The following is a 21,037-nucleotide window of genomic DNA, read 5'->3' as shown; positions in this document are numbered from 1 at the left end:
TCTTGCTTATCAGGTAAAGGCTTTTAAATCTACCAGTGCTATAGATTAACATTACTAGGTTTTATAACTGTATCAGTAGAAATGAATAGAGTGATTTCAGGACAAAATGTTTTTATGTGAATTTCAGTGGCTTTGGTTACAGTCCTGTGATAACTGCAGCAGCTTTGCACGTGGATCGCCCAGTCTTTGATTCAAGCAAGCCCTTGGGCACTAGGTAGAAATGTTATAAACAGTTTAGTTTCGGTAAATCTCTTACCTTATTGCTTGATCATGTTGGTTGAGTATGGGCAAACAAGGTAAATAAACTTCGATTTTTATTTAAAAAATCTTCACAAACAAGTATTTCTGTGTTAGTTCCTTAGGCATAATTCCATGGTCCATTGGCAGTGTCAGTTGAAAGGTGTTCTATTCCAAATTTACTCTATTCTTTTTCTTGTCCCCACACTTCAGCGTGGTACCCCATCAAAGCACAGCTACCCAGTAGCTTAAACTGATGTGAAACTGTGCTGTCCTCAGAAGTAGGTAGCCTTGTCTGTCCTTCCTTCCAGCACCAGTCCATGTGCTCCAGGAGCCTGGCTTGTGTTCCAGCAGCGGGTGAACAGCCATGGAGCGGGTGGGATCACCTGGAAGCCTGGTTGTAGAGGAGGCTTTGATCAACCAAATGATCATATTGATTCACTGCGTGTATGGGTGCACCCTGGCGTGAAAGGGCTGACATGAATTTGGAGTGTCTGCAGACAGAGGGGGAAAGAGAGCAGTGGGTGTATAGATCCTTATCCACAGCCAGTTTAAGTAAGTTGTGGTCAGCTTTAGAACTCTAGAAAACTACATCTTCAGCTGTCTGATGGTGCTTGTATTTGCAGAGTCATTCTGTGAACTTTAAGAGAGAAATTGCCTGGGTTACTGTGGATCAGTGCACTGAAAGCAATCAGTGCTTCTGTGCAAGTAAGCTGGGAGTTCCCTGAGGCAGCCTGTGTCTGCCTGGAGGTGAGAACAAAAGCTGCAAAGTAGGTGCGATAAGGGGCTGACTTCGAAAGTTGCCCTTGCTGCCTAGCACACTGCAGAATGGCCTTACGCTGCTTGGTGCCTGCCTCTGATGAAAAGTGGTTTTCTATTTCCGGTGAAAAAGAAGGCACAGCTTATCTGAAGGTGTCTCCTATGATCAGATAAATTTAAGGGGTATGTGAATAAGGAATCTCTTAGGGGAAAAAGAAAATGCCCTTGTATTCTGTGCTTTATCTGAATTGTATCCATGCTGAAGAGAAGCAATTCTTAAAAAGAAAGTTGGCATTAATGAGCATCCTTCGATGAAGAAGGTATTTGTGAAAAGCTGTTAAATAACTCTTAGGACAATGCTGGTGTTATAGTGGATTGGCAGTGAGTTATCTAAGAAATATTGTGTTCATTAACATTCTTGACAAGAGCAAACTGGGAGCATATACCACAATCACTGTGAACAATGAGGCAGTTCAGAGGTGCATGGTTTTCATGTTTGATTACATCTGTCCATCGAAAAACAGTTTCTTGTAGAATTAGGCAGAAACAGATCTCATTAAGTGAGACAAGTTAGACTAAAGCTGCTAAAAACTTCCTGGTGTATTCTGAAACCTAATGATTAGTTAGAAGTTGGCAAGAATGTATGCCTGATGTTATTTTGTTAATGGATATAAAGGTTAAATAGTGTGGATTGAGCCAGGAGTACTTTTAGCTAAAGTAATGGTCAAGTCTTTCTCGCCTGTTTAATTTGCAACCCTTGAGACACTGTATTAGTTATGTTAGTGGAGGTCAGTGAAGGAGACAGCAGGGTAATTATTGAAATAAGTAAAGCAGTTAACTGAAATAAATCTTTGTGTTGCTAGAGTTTAGAAACTGTAGGTGACAGAGGTGGTTTTGAATAATAGAGGGAAGAAGTAGGAACCAAAAGCAGATTCTGTCCAGCCCATCCAGTTGCATAGGAACACTTGGGTAATGCTCACTGATCTGTGGTAAGGAGGGAATCATGCTCATTTTCTGTATTGTACCTGTTTGTGAAGCCTTTTCTAAAATATAACAGAGCTGGTGGCTCTAGAGGAATTGTCACAAGGTCTGTATTTAAAAGACTTGATGCAGATATAGGAAAGCGAGAAATTCATGCCAGAAAGATTGGGCAGTTGACTGATGGGAGAGTGAGCCAAGCCTTGTTCAAAGAAAATTGCTCTCTTTTACATAATCTCTTCCAATGTAATTTAAGTGGGGACAGTGCCAGTTTAGAAAAGGAAGTGAAAGAAAAGCGTTGTTTAAGGGATGATGTCAAGATTAACCTTAGATTCCAGGCAGTGCACATTTCTGTTGTGCTGTTTATCTGTGATAATAAACCTTCTAAGGTTTTGCCTATAGAGTTTCCAGTTCCTCTGTTTTATAATTGATTACAACATTTCCCATCTCATTACTCCTAGTAATGATTACTTTTTTGAGCTGCATTGCTCCAACAGATGTCTTCTGTGCTGCCTGACATCTTCAAACAGTCTGTGTCAGGTACCTGTTTGGTATTGGGTTGTGTGATCGAGTGAAAGCTTGTAATGTTTCTTCTGAGAACACACAGACTTGTCAACCCTTTCATGTGCTTTTACTGTACTCCACTGTAATGAAGGAAAAAGAACTTGGGTGTAATTGTGCTGAACACACTAAATAGCATGTAAGTATTAGAAGAGTTGATTTTTCTTCTGTTGGACTCAGGCTGAAAATGGCAATCTTAAGTTCATGGCTTTTCCCTCCCACAGGTGTTCAGTGATCAGTGGAATGATACAGCTAGGTTGAAAGCAAATATGCAGCAATAAACACTTCTAATTAGTAAAAATAGTAATTAATTACATCCCTTTAAATCTTCTTCTGTTTAGCATCTTTTCATTGTTGCTGGGGAACTTTTGGCACTTCTGTTGTTTTTCATTATAGAATGATTAGTATGATGGCTAGGAAATATAAGATGCTTGACCATAAGCTGGACCAACACAACTGACAAGAATTTTATTTCCTTTCTGCATTTTGGACTCCTACTTGATCTTAGGGAGAGACTAATATTGGAAGGTACTTTTTTCTTTGGTAATAATGTAAGATAGTTTTTTCTTTGAAAAGACTACTGTAGTCTTGTAGTTTCCCATGTTAGCAAGATTTTTCATGTGTTTCTACTTGCTCATATGGATCAAATAGGTCATTCTGTGAAACTGCCTGTTATCTAAGGCTGTGGGCAGAGTGGATTGAAAATGCTGTGCACTGCAGGTCAGGGAATTAATTTGCAGCAGAGAACCATAGGGTGGAAAGCTGGCTCCACACCAGCTCAGCACTGCACGTGATGAGGATGCAGGATGCTTTCACTCAGCAGTATGGGAAGGCAAAGCGAAGGTGGCAGTAAGTCGAGATTACATTGCCTCCATTCTGCTTGTGGCCTCAGCTGTGGAGCAGCTTTGGAGCAGTGCAATGAAGGTGGTGCCAGCTCTGTGCCAGGCTGAAGTCCAGGCTGAAATTCTTTTGTGCTTGGCAAATCTTGGGGATCACTGTACCGTGGTAGGAAGGCAGTTGCTGGGTACTGGTGGAGGGGAAAGCCCATTTTAAGTTTATTGCAGCAGATTAACATGTTCAAAGCAAATGTCTCTTACTCTGTTGTTATGAAACTATGTGAAAGGGATGTTAGTGTACCAAGTTACTTCATTTATTTTCAAATGTCTTTAAATATAAGACAAAGATTTTAGAGGCTTTAGAGAAAAGGCCTCAGTACATATACACTGCTGTAAGAACATGTGTCATATCCATGATATTTATCCAGTCATGTTTTGATTCACTGTGAAGAAAGCTCTTAAGTTATATCCCTTACCGGTAAAGGAAGACTTGGCTGTAAAGCTCTGTACTGAGAACAGTCAGTACAAGTTTAGTTATACTTAATTTCATTAAACAGTCATGTCTAATATTAGTTAATGGCTTTTTGGCACTGAGGGGTAAAATAGTTCGAGGGATTTTTTTTATTAATTTTTAGCACCAGGAACATGTAGGTTTTTGAGACCAGAAAATGTTATTTTCTGCAGAGAGGGGATCATGCCCTGTAATGATGCTGTATTTAATGTAGTCTTTCAAGTTGGTCTTAGCTTTCAGCAAATAAAAGAGGAATTCCCATTTGCAGAAGGGCTGTTTATAACTATTTTTGGTTAGTAAGAAAAGAGGGAAATTAATTCTATGATTAGATCTTTGTGCAAGAGACAGAGATGCTCAGAACAAATATAAGTCAAATTTAAAGGTAATTTATCAAAAGAGTGCGTACTGCCTTATGGAAAAATGTTGTTTTAGCCAGTAAATAGTACATCGTTGTTAAAAAAGCATTTTTAATGGAAGCTGTGCTCAAATATTTATAACCTCTTCTGTTTGAAAATTGGTGTGCCAGCACTCACCACTTAAGATGTAGCAGTTTCTCCACCTGGGGAGATGTGATTATTCAGTGTATGCATAATAAATTTTGAATATATACAGGAGGTTAGATCAAAATTTCCATTAATAAACCTGTGATGTTTGGAGTGCTTTGTACCCTGATGAGGGTACACTAGCAAGACAGTTCAGGACAAGAAGCTTTGAACTTGAAGTTCAATACAAACTGCATTATTGTTGCGATGTGTCCACCGCAATTGGGATTGGGCGATACAGCATTTGAATTGCTAGAGATGCATGTTGTGTTTAATTCATGATGAAATTTGGTACTCCTCTGGAGTGGGTGGGGTTAAACTAGGAGCTACTGCCAAAAGTTCATACATAAAATCCTAAGTTCTTTCAGGAAGTGAAAGGACTAGAACTAGGGAGCATCTAGAAGTGTGCCCTCAGTAAGCTGGCAGTCAGCAGCAAGCTGGGTGGGAGTGTTGATGTGCTGGAGGGTAGGAACAGGCTGCAGAGGGATCTGGTAAGGCTGCACCACAAATACGGTGTTCAGTTTTGGGCTTCCAACTACTAGAACGACCCCGAGGTGATGGAGTGTGTCCAGTGAAGGCAGTGAAGGGTCTAGAACACAAATGTTATGAGGAGCAGCTGAAAGAGCTGGGGTTGTTTAGCCTGGAGAAAACAAGGGTCAGAAAAGACAGTATTACTGTCTGCTGCTACCTGAAAGGAGGCTGTAGTGAGGTGGTTGTTGGTCTCTTTGCACTAGTAACAATAGCTAGGATGAGAAGAAACAGCCTCAAGCTGCTCCAAGGGAAGCTTAGGTTCAATATTAGAAAAATTCCTACACTAAAAGTGTTATCAAGCATGAAACAGGCTGCCCAGGGAGCTAGTTGAGTCACCATAGAATCATAGAATGGTTAGGATTGGAAAGGACCTTAAGATCATGTAGTTCCAAACCCCCTGGAGGTATTTTAAAGGGCATATAGATATCACACTTAGGGACATGGTTTAGTGGTGGACTTGGCAGTGTTAGGTTAATGATTGGACTTGATGGTCTTAAAGTCTTTTCCATCCTAAACCATTTTGTGAATCTGTGTTGGGAGTGGGAAATAGTCAAATAGTTGTTCAAGCAAAAAAGAACCTGAAAGCATAGCCTTTGGGTTCTGTACAAGGTGGGCTGGAGGGAGAGCATTGGAACTTGTTGCTGTCTTAAAAGGTACTTTGGATCTTTAAGTGGCATCTGTAGGGACCCTGGCTTCTGAATCCAGGACTTCTGGATGTCCTTTGAAATCCTGTTACTTACATGTAAATAATGAAAGAATATGTCACCTTACTGTTGGTTTCTTCTGTTCATGAAAGTAACCTATAAAAAACCTGAATTGCTTTAATTACAACAAAATCTTGCTTTATCTTTGGCCTTGACTTGTGTTCATCTGTTTTTTCTGTCATAAGTGTGATGTTGAAGGAGGTTTGCAACTTAACATCAAGCCTTAAAAAGATATTAGAAATGTGAAGGGTATATTTAAACAAGGAGGCTAAAATACTATCTGTTAAGCTCATGGTGATATTGTCACATTGTGTTACCTTGGGCCAGATTTTACTGGTAATTCAAGAAAGGGATATTAAAGAGGATGGTGAACAACATGAGAAGTTACTTTCTTCTGAAGTAATCTTGCAAAAGACCTGGGGAATATCACATTGAATTTAATAGCGTGAAAAAGCAGCATAGATTTTTATCAAGGACACGAACAAAAGGGTAGATACTGTCTGCCTTTTTTTATCTAAACACGTGTTTTAGGGCATAAGTAAAATGAAGTTACTTGCTTTTCTTTTTGTACCTATTGTAATAGCTAATGCAGCAGTTGCTCTTAGCTTTGTGCTCTGATTGAGTATATGGCCAATTACTGCTTGACCAGAAATAAACCAACTTTTTGTCCTCTACTGTGGCTAACTACATGCCTTGTCTTGCTACCACTCGTTAGCTTTCCTACCAAAATAAAATGTAAGTGCTCTCCGTTATGTGAAACACTGAGGTCTGTTTTCCAGGAAATTAGGAACTTGGAGTAAATCCCAAAGCAGAATCTCTGCAGTGGCTGACTTGTGCTGCTGCAAGGGCTGAACAGAGCAGCTGAGACAAAACTGTGCTCATGCCGTTATGCAAATAAACCGAAAGATAACAGATAAAACCACCAAAGGATGCATTAATATCTAAAAAAGGGCTTTTATGTAGAAAAATTGATCAAGTGAAAGATTTAGTACTTCAATTCCAACTGATTTCAGTTGCTTAAATTAGAGCAAAACCTCAGTGCTACCGTGTATCCAAACCCAATCCTTCTCAGCTTACAAAGCAGAATGCTGTAATTAACTAAATTGAATGCTTCTTGAAGCTCCTTTAAAGACAAGACTAATTTGCCTACAGTGCATTGGATAGTGTGTCCAAATTGTCTGGCGTCCTTCCAGTTTCAAAGCAGCTGAGATTTGAAATCAGTATGGGAGCAAGTATTCCAGATTTCCTGTTTAGGTTGCTCTGATCAGGCTATCTCGAGGAAGAGGAGTGGAAGAGGGAAGGAAAGTGATGGAGAATTTTTTGTTGTTGTTGTTGTTTTTCCTGTAGTAGGATAAAATAAACTTCGTAGAAAATCAGAAGATTTGGGAAATGGCACAACTTGAAGCAGCAAAGAATTCACCTTGTAGAAATCTGTCAGCATTTATACAGTAAATGGCAAAGTTCCATCAACTATTCTTTCCTTAATTTTCCTGTATCACCACTAGAGTATGCAGGAAAAGACGCTCATCTTTTTAATTAGCTTTTTGACAGAATGACCAGCTGCCTGTGTGGAGCCAGGTAACTCCTTACACATAGCTGTTTCTAGTCCAGAGATTGACCTATTGTGGCTTATCTTCACTGGGAAATATATATTAAACTTCTAATTTCCTATGGTTGAAATAAAGTACTGGACAATTGGTTTAAGTTAATTATTGGTTTAACTTAAATACTGGTTAAGTACTGCACAATTTAAAAATAACTGGTTTTGAACTGACTCAGGAAGTCTGGCAGCCATGGAGATGTGCTGGTAGCTATTGGGTGCTCTGAAACAGAAACATCTAAAGATAATAGGAATATTGATGAAATGAGGAAGAATATTAAATGTCATTTAGGTGGTTAACAAATGAGATACTGAATAAGTAGTATTATATTTGCTTTGTAAAAGGACAAATTGTCTTTATTATATCCTGTTGCCTTCAGTTGCAGTATTTAAGTGCATTGAGGTACAAAATTTCATGATGCTTATAATTATGTCTGAGATTATTTAGACAGATTCTTAGTACTTTTTTTCAAGGTATAATGGTTAGAAAAACAGAATAAAAATACAGAGCAGTTGCTTGATCCTGAATCCTGTTGCTTTACTTGATTTGCATAAAATACTCTTCAGTATATGAGGAACTTTGGGTATGTAGGTGATTGTAAAAGGGGAATTTGATCCGTCTTGTAGCTCCTGTAGAATAAGTTCGTGTTTTAAAATAGTGCATTAAAATAAAAAAGAGGAAAAGTTTTCAAGTCTCATCCTGTTCTGTGGGGCTCAAAAAAAGTTAAGAGAGAGAAAATTGCTTTTTTCCATATTCAAGTTTGGTGGCAAGTAAAACAATTTGAGAGATGTCCTAAAATAAAATGGAATTGGATTATTTAGAATCTGATATAATCAGATTCAAATATAATTCTTCTCAGAGTTCCCTGCTTTAATATTTCTTTGTATTTCCTGCAGCTTTTGTAACATTTCACTGGTAGGATGACTTGTTAGCACCGTATCTATCCAATGCCAACAGATCTTTGAAAATGTCTATTAATTCCCCGAAAACAGGAATCTGGCTTTTTCAGCCTAATGTGCCATCCTGTATTGCTCTGGTGATCAAGTGGGAGCTACAGGCAAAGCACCTGTGCTCAAAATAGATCAGTAATAACAGCTTTAAAATACATTGAGTGACTCGTGCACTTCTACAATTTAAATGCTTTAATCCTCACTTTTACTCTTTGCTCTGTAACTTTGGGTGAGAAGTGATTTGGGAGTTAATCATCTTACGGGACCTACTCCAAAATACTTTTGTTCCCCAGGCAGCCCTAGCTAAATAATGATGAAAGAAATATGCTCAATACCAGGAATTAAGCAATGGAAGGAAGGAAAATAGGGAATTTGCCATTAGCCTGCTTTTTCTGACCCTAAAACTTCATATTAATTTGCATGATTCCTTGACTATTGCCATTTTATGCTGGAGAGGAGAGGTGGTGGCCGGCTGGCATGTTCTTCAGCCGCCGGTCTAGAATGGCACTGCCAAAACAGGGGCATGTTTGTTCTGCCTTCTTCCAGGATTTGAACTTAAGATCACCTTGCAGTTACACTAGAGAATATTGTGAGGTTGTTTTTTCCTTCATTTTCTATAATGGACATCTCTGTGGATTCCTAGGGATCCAAGTGCCCCACTAATCCTGGCAGTGTGTTTTATCCAGCAGAGAGAGATGTGCGTCTCTAAAATTGTCTCTATTTTCTGTGGGTGAACCTAGCTTTCTTGTCCAGTCTCCTCATACCTGCTGGCCATGGTCTGTGTGTAGAATGCCACGGAGGACCTACAGAGCATTTGGTTTCCAGATTCATTTCTAGAGAAGATGGTTGAACATTGTGTGCCAGAGTGCTTTAAATGTATGGGATGTTGTTTAGGGTTTGTTTCTTGTTTGTTTTTAACAACTTCATTGAAATGAAATGTGTTACCTCATGAGAGACTTGCAAAAAATACATTTATGTAAAAATGCTTTAATTGTTAACACAAAGTACTTTATACTGTGTAACAAATATTGTCAAAGGTTAATTTGTTTCAGATAAAGACAAGTGTGATTACAGCATTAATGTTAATGTTATCTTGTGGCAACACGATTTAGAGCAGTTACAGCACAGAAACCATGGAACTTTCTTGGTGCCAGAAGTGTGGCACTGTTCTTGCTCAGTGTGGAACATACTAAAGGGGCAGGTTTCTTGAAAATTCCTGTCTTCTATTATTTTTTTTAATGTAGGGGAAAATAAAGCAGTAAAGTGTAGACTTAAAGCAGTTCTGCCTGTTAAATGGTTCTGCACAAAAAGGTTGGTTTTATTTGTTTCAAAGATATTTTAAATAAAACATGCATTCCGTAAATAGTGGAGGAAGCACAAAACAGACTAAACATCTTTAATGAATGCACTCAGCCTTTTTCCTGCTCTGAACCTACCTTTATTATGTTAATCAAATTCCATGCAGTTCCCAGCAGGGGTATGTGAAAATTATCTTTTCAAATAAATGAATACAGATTATTTGCTGCAGATCAAGAAACTGGTTACAGGTCTTTGATCTTTACTCTGGTGCAGACATAGATCAGAGCAGTTATTAATTCTCTGTAGCTTTTGTGGTGCCCCTTAACCCTCCTGGATGGCAAGGGGTGAGATGGCAGGTAGTACCAGCCCCTGCCCCCTGGGGACTCAAGTGTAGAAGCTACCTGCTTTAGGCTGTCAGGATGAGTCTAAATTAATTCTATTCAACCCCAGTGCTCCCAATATGACTCAGTTTCTGAAGTCTCCAGGGTACTCTCTCAGGCAATCTTTTGGGAAGAATAAAGTGCGTATCATTGGGGTTGGTGAGAGGAAATGAGAGGAGTCCAATTTACTTGTACTTCTAGTTTATTTACTGATAATTTACAGGTAGCTGGAGGTAATGAGCTCTTTAAATTATACCTCCTCATCAGAAGTCTCACCAAAGCAGTCAAAAGTGCAGTGAATCTGAGAAACAGTCTTTGGGAAAAGTCAAATTTACCACTCTTCTTTCTATGAATATTGTTTTCTCTGTGTATGTGATGACCATAAGAGTTAAATACAGCATTTTCTATCTTTTGCACTAAAATTCTGTTAAAAGAAAAAAACCCTGTAACTGTAGGATTTCTGTGGGAACAGTATATATGCTATCCTATATTTTGCTTTAGGATAATGTTTTGAACATCATAAATCAAATCATGGATGAGTGCATTCCACATGAACGGGCCAACCGAGACTTTTGTGTTAAGTTTCCAGAGGAAATACGCCATGACAACCTTGCAGGACAGCTTTGGTTTGGAGCAGAAGTAAGTCTGTCATATTTGTGTTACTTGGTGTTAATGAGCAGTTTTTTTGTGGCATCAGGCTGCTGAGAAAGGGCTGGGATTGCAGGTCCCCCGCACAGAGCTGAGAAATGCCTCCTGTCCAGGGGAAAGGGGAGGGGACACAGAGCTGCAAATGGGGTTGAGAAAATTAGAGAAGAAATATGACAACTTTGAGACTAGAAAAACCTTTATATATATTTTCAGTTAATAAAATATTTCCATTAATACAATAATTAAGATTTCTATCAATACTTGTTGCCTTCCAATGTATCATAAAGGAGTAAAGCCAGCAGTAGAGATTATTAAATAGATTGGGTTTAATAGCATGATTTTTAAAACATTTTATTCATGTGTTACAGTAAAAATGTACTTTTAATGGATGTCTTGGTGAGCTGGTCAGAGGGAGTCGGTATATTACTCCTGGGGCAAGGAGTGTCTTAAATAGCTGCTTTCCAGAAACTGCAAGGGACTCTGTGACCTCTTCTTTATGGTCTTTCCTAGAAAATATACTCTCATCTTGTGTGTGAAGCAGGATACTCATTTAGCTGGATTCCTGGTCTGATGGCCAGTGTGACCAGTATTTCTGAAAAAAAGGCATCACCCTTGCAGAATTTCTATTCTTTTGGTAAATAGTTTTTTTAGAATCTATATTCTATTTAGACTAGAATAGTGTAACAGTCTAGCCCAGGTCAAAAGTCCATTGATTGTACTTCAGCTGGATTCGCATCCTTCTTAAGCAAGCAATGCTTGTGTACATGGAGTATATCTCCTACCAATACTTACTCTCTAACTAGTGGAAGAAGAGCTTTTTTAAATTCTATTGTCAGCTCTGTGGTTCTTGTACTTGAACCTCTCTAGCTTCTCATATCCCCCTGCCTGAGCTGCTCCCTAACCTTTTGTGTGAAGGCTTATGACTCTTGGCATGTCAGTCTTAAATCTTTCCCTTGTTTGATAATTTGCAGAAAATTGGGGTTAAGTACTGCCCATGTTCAGGTATTAAATACCACATTTTGTGCCTTTTTTTAAATCATAAAAGTAACTTTGTATAAATTAATATTTTCTCTCCATGTATTTCATAGTGTTTGGCTGCTGGTTCAATTATTATGAATCGTGAAATTGAGAGTATGGCTATGAAGCCATTGGCCAAGGATCTGACCCGAAGCCTAGAGGAAGTTAGAAATATCATTCGGGACCAGGCATTAAGGGATTTGAACTTCTACACAGAAAAAATGAAAGATTCGCTGAAGCATTTTGATGTCCTTTTTGCTGAATTTGAATTAAGGTAAAAGATCCAAAGTAAATGTGTTGTGAGCTTTGGCTTGGCTACTGTCACTGCTTTGGGGCTTGTTCAGTTTTTTTGGAAGTTGGCTGTTCTGTCCTGTTTTCTTTTATGGAAAAAGTACATAATTTTTTTATCATTGTATTTGAATTCTTCAGGAATTTGTATTGTTAGATTTTTCCTTCCAGTGTAGCCATAATGAAAAGAAAACTAAATAGCTTTTTAACAATCAACATTTGCTCTCTTCAACTGAGCTATAATCTGCCATTTGCATACTGGCATATGGCATTTGAGGGAGGTTTTCCAAGACACAAAAGAAAGCCGTAAATCGATTCCCCTAATGTTTTCTTTGTTGAAGAGAAGGCGACAAAAGACATTAAATAAAAATATGATAGCATAGTCTAGACATTGTGAGGTTTTGTTCTCTTGTGCTTAGAAGTATAAGCAAGATGCACTTGGTGAATTAAGAAGGCAAATTGAAATCTGATGAAAGTGCTTTTACACAAACCATAATTAACCACAGGAAACCACAGATTTTAAAAATTGTGACTGAAAAATGGTTTGGAGGTTTATAGCACAAATAAAAATAACTACTTTGGGAATGATTGAAGTTAACTATTTATTGCATCAGAGGTCACATTGACCAGGTCCTGTATTGTGTTCCAGAATCCAAGCCAGCTTCCTCCATGTCTGTTAGATGTTTGTGGGGTGGACGTAGGTACAGACAGGATGCAGAACAAAATTCTCTATGGATCTAATATAATACAGCCCTTCCTACCCTTGGCAGAACAGGTTTCTTAGAATGGGGTAGTGGTTTAAAGTTTTTCATAGACTTGACTTGTCTCCTATTACTGTTTTCCCTTCCTTGTTTTTCATATCCTCCTGCATTATTTTAGTCATGTGAGCATTTTTTTTCTGATTCATAAAACTGTCATTATACTGTTACATTGAAAAACACTTTAATTGAAAAACATTGGCTAAAAATGTGGGGTTTAAATGTGGCTTTGAATGCAGACACCGATGACAGCCAGCAACTGGTTCTTCACTGTGCCTGTGCAGTCTCTAGCCTGTCCGTAATAACTCTCTACATTCAGCATTTTTCTTTGCCATCGTTTTGTGAACAACTTTTTCCTTTCCTGTGCTTCCTGTAGTCTATGAATGACTGATTAAGTAAAACAGTAACAGAAAACCACGTTTGCCAATGTTTTCTGTCTTGTGAATTAGCGCTTTTGCATGCAATTCCTCATAGAAAGGAGACCAACTTTTAAATCTGAATTGTCTCTGCTGCATAACTACATTTCACTAATGTAATTTCAGGTTAAACTTTTCCAGATAAAATGTACATTTTAGTGTTTTGGTTTTTCCTCTTAAGGAGATGCAGAGTAAACAGTCTTAAAGATGTTGTAAGAAAGATCCTTCTAGGACCTTCTTCTCTGTGCCACACAGTATGGAGTTCTGAATGCTAAATGTGTTTTGTAATTATATTTCTAAATTACTACGGAGTTCCATTGCCTCAATTTGCAATAGGTAAATCAGCTGCATTTCTTAAGTATTCTTACACTGCAATTTTCATAGTAAGCGCTGTCAAAATAAATACAAAATGGTACAGGAAAAGTTAGGTTTCCAAGATGATTTGGCCTAGGTTTGCTTTTTGTCTATAATCCGATTTGTTAAGGCATGTAAAACACTAGTATGTTGTTTTATACTCTTCATAGTTACGTGTCAGCCATGGTACCTGTGAAGTCTCCAAAAGAGTATTATGTACAGCAGGAGGTGATTGTTCTTTTCTGTGAAACTGTAGAGAGGTAAGTGTTTTACTGACGTACTAGATTCTCTTTTCTGTGTTTACCTTCAGTCTGAACTGTTGTAGAAATACTTTAACTGTAGTCTTCAAGCATCATAAAACACCAGGTATTTTGCTTTTCTAGTAAGCATCAAGTGTAGTGTTAAAAAGCATTAAGCATGCATGCAAGGCACAAACCTTTTCTGGGTTTTAGACCAGAAAAAAAAAAAAAAACAAACCCAAAAGCTGTTAATCCAGTAAGAGCAATATTGTTGGCGTGCCTAGTTATAGATGTGTGAATTTAAAGCATTTAAATAAGCTAAATCTGTTTAAGGCATCAAGACTTAACAATATTTCATGCAAGAATATGTGGCAAGATGATTCAAATCCTCTGTGAACCTCTAGTGATCATCATAAAGAACTTGTAAAGCCTTTTAAAAATCTTAAGAGGACTGGACCTTGACTCTTTAAGTATGAAGTAAAAATGTTAAAAAGAACCAACCAGCAGTTTGTAAGTCCTTATGGGACTTTAGAGTGGTAAGAAAAACATGAATTTGTGTTGAATGGACAGTGTTTAATAACTTTCATTTCCCCACACACGCATGCTCCAAACACACTTGGAGGAAGTGTTGTTTCTGATGTCTTGTGAAGTAAGGACCCTGGACCTGGTGTGGTCAGTACTTTCATTAGGGAAGGAAGGAGTACAGAGCACACTGCCACAATGCGTAGATGACACAAAAATCAGAGGTGTTTCAGGCATTTTAAAAGACAAGATTACAGCTCAATGGCCACAGCAAGCAAGAGGAATTGCCTTCCATCAGAGAGCTCCTATATATACACATATTTGCCTAGTAAGAGAAAAAAAGAAAAATAATAGAACCATAGAACAGTTTGGGTTGGAAGGGACCTTACAAATCATCTATTTCCAGCCCCGCTGCCATGGTCAGGGACACTTTCCACTAGACCAGGTTGTTCAAAGCCCATTTGCCACTTTGCATAATCTGACAGCGGACTGTAGAAAGGAGCAGGGAGTGAGAGTGGGCCAAACACCGATGAGTTTGTCTACCTTTAGTACAAAGCTTTGTGGTTGCTTTGCTGTCCACCACCAGCAGCATTGGCGACACAAGTACTGAGAAGGAATAACCAAAAGTTATTTGCACTTTCATGGGCCAGTCAGTGAGACTAGAGTGCTGTTTTGGGTGTTACTTTATGCACTGATACAGACAAATTGGAGAAGAAATATCAGGATGTTATGAAATTTATGAGAATATTGAGAAATTGTGAAGAAATCTGGAAAACCTGGAAAGCCAAATGAAAAGCCTAAACAGGTTGTGTTTCATCTAAAAGGGATCTAAGGTGTTTGAAAAGTCACTGGAGGACAAGACTTAAATGCTGTCAATTTTGTTTGGCTTGTAAGGTTTGTGGGTTTTTTTTAAGTATTTTTTCCTATTGAAATGTATTCTTCAGAAGTTTAATCTCTTACTAAATAATTTTATTCTTCTGCTTAGAGCCTTAAGGCTTGGATACCTCACACAAGATATGATAGATGACTATGAACCAGCTCTAATGTTTACAATCCCAAGACTAGCCATTGTATGGTAAGTAATTTTTAGCTATTTTCCACTCTGCCTCATGTAAAGATTTAGTGAAGATTTCAAAAACTGTGTTCCAAATTTTGGCTTTTTTTTTTTTTTCACCTAAGTTTGTATTTTTGTTTAAAAAAAAAAAACAAAATTGTGATGTTTTATTTTAAATCTTTACCAGTTTCATGTAGACTATCAAGAGATTAAAAGAAAAAGGAGGTAGAACTTCAAACATAGAAGGCAGGAGCCTGGATCAGTTCATCAGTCATCCTCTAGGAATAAATTTAAATTTAAGAACATCACTCTATGGAATGTCACATGGGCAGAAGTATTTTTTGAAAGCACATTTTTTGTCACTCAAAAATGGTATGAGCTAAGGATAGGAGTCTTGAAAACCAGAATTTTTCAACAGGAATTACGTATTTTTCTCAATGACTTTACATGCAAAAGGAACCTTATCTAGGTGTTCCTGCTCCGGCAGGGGGATTGGACTAGATGATCTTTTGAGGTCCCTTCCAATCTCTAACATACTGTGATACTGTGAATTGTGACAAACTGCACTGTGACCAGAGTTAGGCTTAAAGCTTCATTAAGGAATGTATTGACATGTGTAATTTAGGTGTAGATCTGTGTGTTGACCACTCAAGACAACTAAATTAAAACACTGGTTTTGCTTCATACGGGTCTTGCAATACCAAACAAATCAGATGCAGTTTTCCTAATGAGTCTTCATGACTTAAGAAGGTAGCAGTTACTTTGGAGTAACTGGAGTAAAGCCCGTGTGTTTTTAATATTTTACCATGGTGAATGTTTTAAAGTTAGCTAATGCATGCAGTATAATTGAGGGAAATAAGAAACCTCAAATCCTGAGTGTAATACGCTGCTTCTCAGGAAATCCCTGTGGCCCATTGTTCCTGTTAAATAGGACATTGTTTGTAACTGTCATTCTAAAAATAATAACAGTAATAATCTGATTATCAAAAGACAACAGGAATGTGGGAACTCAGCTTGAAGCTGCTGGAAGACACGGTGACAAATGCATCATGACTAACTGGAAGTCTGAGTACTGTCTGGAAAATACACCATGTCAATTCCAAATTACAAAGAAGGGCTGAGAGGGAGGAGAGGAATAAGCTTAACTGTTCCCAAGTATCCAGTGGTTTGAAAATATCACTGCCATATGAAGTTCCATCGAAAAGCTGCACCATCCAGATAGTGTTTTCTGGAAGGAATGCCAGCCTTTTGCTAGGACTGTGAAAGTAGGAGCTTTTAAGTGCTAGACAGATGCAATGCAGAATTGTCCCCGTTACTCTGGATAATTTGGATGCAGAGTAGCTAGGAAGATCTCTGAAGCAACATATGATTTGAGTGAAAGAAAAAGAACATGTGTCTGAAGTACCTTGAGTAGCTGAGCACTGACTGTAAGGGCAGCAAGGAGAAAATGGTATGGGGAGGAGAGGGAAGAAAACTAATCTGGAGTGTGAGAATGTGTGAACTATTTGCCTTTGAGAAAAATACATTGGTTTTGCAGTGAGCAGAGGATTAAGCAGTTTTAAGCAATGGTGCCTGGTCTGGGTGGAATCCACTCTCAGACACATTACAATATGATGCAGCAGATATGGTGAGGAAGGTGAATTTTGTTTAATCCCTGACACAGACAGGTTTGGGCAGTAGTGATTTGGTCAGGTGGAACTATTGAGATGTCTACAATGAAGGACAGAGAGGCTTTCAGGATCCTGAGCTAACCTTTTTCCAGGGGAGTATCTACCAGTGTTGAATTGTTTTAGAAGTATGCTATTACCAAAATGTGTTTTATGTGATTTAGCAAATGTTTTCATTTTTTTACCACATGTTACTATCAGGTTGCCTTTATTCTAAAGGTAGAAAAATAGGAGTTAGTGAGTAAGCTATCTTACCTCGAACTCATTTAGACAGGAAGGAAAAAGCCATTTGCAGTCGCTCAAGTCAACGGCCTTTCCCAGCTTCAGTTTCTTAGGTTTTTATTTCTTTTATGGGTCATTATGCTTCAGCAATGAAATAAATGTATGTTCATCCCATTATGCTTCCATTGTTTTTTCTCACAATTAAGGGGATGGACAGAGGGAATGGGATCTTTTTACTGTTGTTTTAAATGGCATTTAATCTAACAGTGGTGAACAAGACAAAAATAAGATAACAATATGTAACTTGAGTGTAGTTCTAATGCTCGCTGCTTTTCTGACTCCTTATTCAGTAGTTGCTATGTGTAATGAAATTGTCATTTTTGTATGTTTTCATGCATGTGTTTGTATTACAGTGGCCTTGTTGTCTACTCTGAGGGACCATTAAATTTGGACCATAAACCAGAAGATATGTCTGAACTCTTCAGACCTTTTCACACTTTGCTAAGAAAAATAAGGCAAGTAGTCAAAGATGGTTGCAGCTGATTCTCTTTTGACGTGAAAGTCAGGTGCCTAAAAAAGAACTCTTAAATGCATAGAAAAGTGTTTCTGTGTTGACCATAAACTGCATTTTCCTGCCATCTGCATGATATACCCACAGAATAACCAAATGTAGTTTCTCATTTCATGGGAATTTTCTTAACTTTTCATCTCTGATAGGTTTGGGGGTTTATTTCTGAATATCATTTTATTACATTTCAGATTTTCCTTATGGTTGGTTCATGCCTGAAATACTAAAGTATTTTGGGGAGATCCTGTTTCTAATTAGTATCATTGTTTCTGCTTAAGTAGGCTTATTACTTTTTCTCATTATGTTTATGATGCAATACTCAGATCATTTTAAATCTAATAGAAATGACTACCAGTTCTTCATATTGTGGATCTGGTTTTACAGGATATATATGCACACACCTTGGTAACCTTTGGAGACGTGGGCTTTGGCTCAGCTATAAAGGGTATTAAAATACTTCTTTCTTATTTGATGTCTTTAGAAGACTGATCTGTTACTTTGGAGAAATCAAGCTGTATCTTTGCAGGATCTTTATACTCCCTTTCTTAGAATTCACACTTATATACCAACGGCAAATTTTGTTCCTAGAAATCACTAGAGGTAATTTGGCAGAGTTTTTTTCTTTCCTGTGTTGAATTTTCACCTGTTTAACACTTTCCCAGTATGCCATATGACAGTTTGATATAAGACTAGTTTTCATGTAGATAATTTATCCATTTTAATCTCCTCTCACCCATTAGAGGTGAGGCATCTTCTGAGAGATAGTACAAGCTCTGTCAGGGATGGTTCAGAGAGGAGCCTATTGCTGAAGTTAACTTTTGTAAATAACCACACCAAATCCTTTATGTCCCTTGAAGACTTTGTTGTATTTCTCTCTCGAAGTGATAGAGTTTTATTTTTAGGAGTATTAATGATATTCATTTTGAAATCTCAGAATTAAAATTTATGAATCAACATGTTTGTATTTATGGGTTCTTTTGAGTCATATGGTTTTGTAAAGCACTGAGTAAAAAACAACATAATATGAGGAGTTGGGGGTTTGTGGGAGAAATTTTAATGGTACTGGTGGTTAAAAAGTCCATGAAGTTTACATTAAAATACCTTATTCCCAATATAATACTATGACAGAAATTTTCACCAGCTGGCTAAAGCCAAAATACTATATAAAAGCTAATATACCTCTCATAGTCAGTACTTTCTGCTTACTCCTTATTTTTCACAACAGTGAAAATGAAAATCAATGAAATCAGTTTATTGCTTAGTCCATTTAATTTTCAGTTCCTCTGAACTTAATGCTTGGGTTGAAAACATCATTAGTAAAATGCTTGTTTGGTCAATATCTACAGATTTCAATGTAAACTGTAAAAAATGAGAATACTTTATCAGATTAATTTTTGGAGACAGTTCTGATATACTTTAGGACATGTTTGTTCTGTAAAGAGCATTAAGAAATGTGATGTTGCTTGTCGGGGAGGCAAAGTTTGCAAAGTGTTATTGAGATCATTTATCAGAGCAAAAATTTAAGCCAAGATGTAATGTGAAATTTTCTCTGGAAGTCTCTGAATTGAAGGAATGTCAAGGAACTCAAATACTTGAGAGAACTGGGCCCAAAGATACTTTAGTAATATTCTTAAATGAAAAATACATTGAATGAAAATAAGACACAAATAGCTGTACGCTTCATATAAGGTAATTACATTACTTTTAAAACACTTAAGCTGTCTAGGTTGGGTTTTCTTGGTATTGCAGATCTTTTTAGCTCATCAGGCTGCAATTGCTACTTAGTGAGCATGTTCACAGAAACCTCATAAGGGAGGATGAAGTGATATATTTGATATTGATATTTCTCCTCTACAGCAAAAAAGGAGCATTTTTCCAGGAGTGTTTCTCCTGTACCCATCACCAGTAGTTAAGTCAGGAAAATAGATTCGAGTAGTCTTCTGTTAAAATAGTTGCATCTTTTATCCCAGTTCTGTGCCTGATGTAAGAATATAGATCCTCATCTTACGGCAGAATATGTTCACATCCTAGTGAATTTCTCTTTAAAGTTCTATAAGTGTTTAGCCACCTAAATATTTTAAGTCATGGAGAAAGGCCAGAGCTGATTATTTCTTTAGGATAATACAGTTTAAAAATTACCTGTAATTCTACAAAATAATGTACTGTGTGAATCCATTTAATCGTATCAGAAATACCAGAGAAAGATACCTACTGGCCAAGAAAATTTTTTGGTATCCCATTGGTGGCTGGCAGCTTTGAAAGCAATAGATACTGTGGAGACTCTCTGAACAAAAGTAATAAGGATTCTTGTTCAGGTTTTGGTAAGGTCAAACAACAAATGATGATTTTGAATGTTTTAGTTATTACCTAAGCCAGGTGCTTGTGTTGACTTTTATTTTAGATAGAAAACATCAGTATTGGTATTTTATCCATTGAACCAGTGCATGTTTACATAGTAGTTATTTCTGTTTCTTTTAACCATGGCTCCTTAAACCGTTTCTGCTAAATCACTGTAATTTGCCTAGTAAGTATGCAAAGCGTATCATCTGGTATATGCATAGATATTTAATTTAGATACCTGGGGCACTGAATGTTCTTGTGATTAAAATATTACCTGTACCATATATACATTTGAGGTTGCTACAGAGGTCTTTAGAGGTGAGGGTGAGCAAATTTGGGATTGATTACTCCTCAATTCTGCCCTTTTTTTCAGAGCCCTCTGCTTGCCTGGTCTTGTTTCTGGACCATTACAGTTCATGGCAGATTCCCTATGGATTTTGGTGGTGCAGAATCAGAGGATCGTACTATTTTAAAGACACTGAAACCTTTCTGTATCATTGACTAGAAATCAAATGTAGGATACCTGTGTCAATGTGTTAAGGAATTTGGGGGGAGTTAATGAAACTCATATGCTTTTAAAGTGCGCACAATGGCTGGGGTAAGACTGGTTAGTTTTTCCAAGATGGCTGTGTTGAAAACTCTGAGTTGATTTAAAACTTCTGCAGTAAATGAATACCAGCGATACTTATATCATTGTGGGTTTCTGACTGTTGATCTATCAGAGCAGATCTGTGGACTTTGTGCTAAACTTAGCTCAGCACTGCAGAAGCAGGAAGATATGAGTTGCATATGTACCTGCATAATGTTCTTGTGGTGGCAGCTCCATAAGATCAGCTGTTTATGCTTTGTTCAGAACATGAACTGAAGCATAGGCTGGCAATAACAGCAATGCTGTTCTCTAAAAGCAGCCAGTTTAAAATTCTGGTCAGAATAGGAGCAAAGTTAATGGAGGAGGCTTGGAGAATGTGCAGGATCGGTGCAGTTGGGGTTTGCGGCCCTGTCTTCTACTTAGCCAAGTTTGTCTTTAAATGGACATCTGGCTTCAGATCTTTAAA

The 21,037-nt window shown here is 37.7% G+C and overlaps 1 protein-coding gene across 4 annotated transcripts in view; it reads left to right on the top strand.

Moving 5' to 3' along the window:
* ZFYVE28 (zinc finger FYVE-type containing 28) overlaps positions 1 to 21,037 on the top strand; it is a 150,350-nt gene that overhangs the window by 84,814 nt on the left and 44,499 nt on the right. For all 4 annotated transcript variants that reach the window (XM_061359833.1, XM_061359835.1, XM_061359834.1 and 1 more), the window contains exons 3-7: positions 10,391 to 10,528; positions 11,626 to 11,828; positions 13,541 to 13,630; positions 15,117 to 15,206; positions 17,488 to 17,589. In XM_061359833.1, coding sequence (XP_061215817.1) covers positions 10,391 to 10,528; positions 11,626 to 11,828; positions 13,541 to 13,630; positions 15,117 to 15,206; positions 17,488 to 17,589 — 623 coding nt within the window. The remainder of the gene's footprint in view (positions 1 to 10,390; positions 10,529 to 11,625; positions 11,829 to 13,540; positions 13,631 to 15,116; positions 15,207 to 17,487; positions 17,590 to 21,037) is intronic.

This window comes from Neopsephotus bourkii, unplaced genomic scaffold, assembly GCF_033783945.1.
Source record: "Neopsephotus bourkii isolate Nb327-2 ecotype Australia unplaced genomic scaffold, CSIRO-AGI_Nbou_v1 NB_994, whole genome shotgun sequence".
Classification (NCBI taxonomy): Eukaryota; Metazoa; Chordata; class Aves; order Psittaciformes; family Psittacidae; genus Neopsephotus; species Neopsephotus bourkii.
The sequence above is the reverse complement of the archived record's forward strand: the minus strand, read 5'-3'. Positions and strand labels throughout refer to the sequence as shown.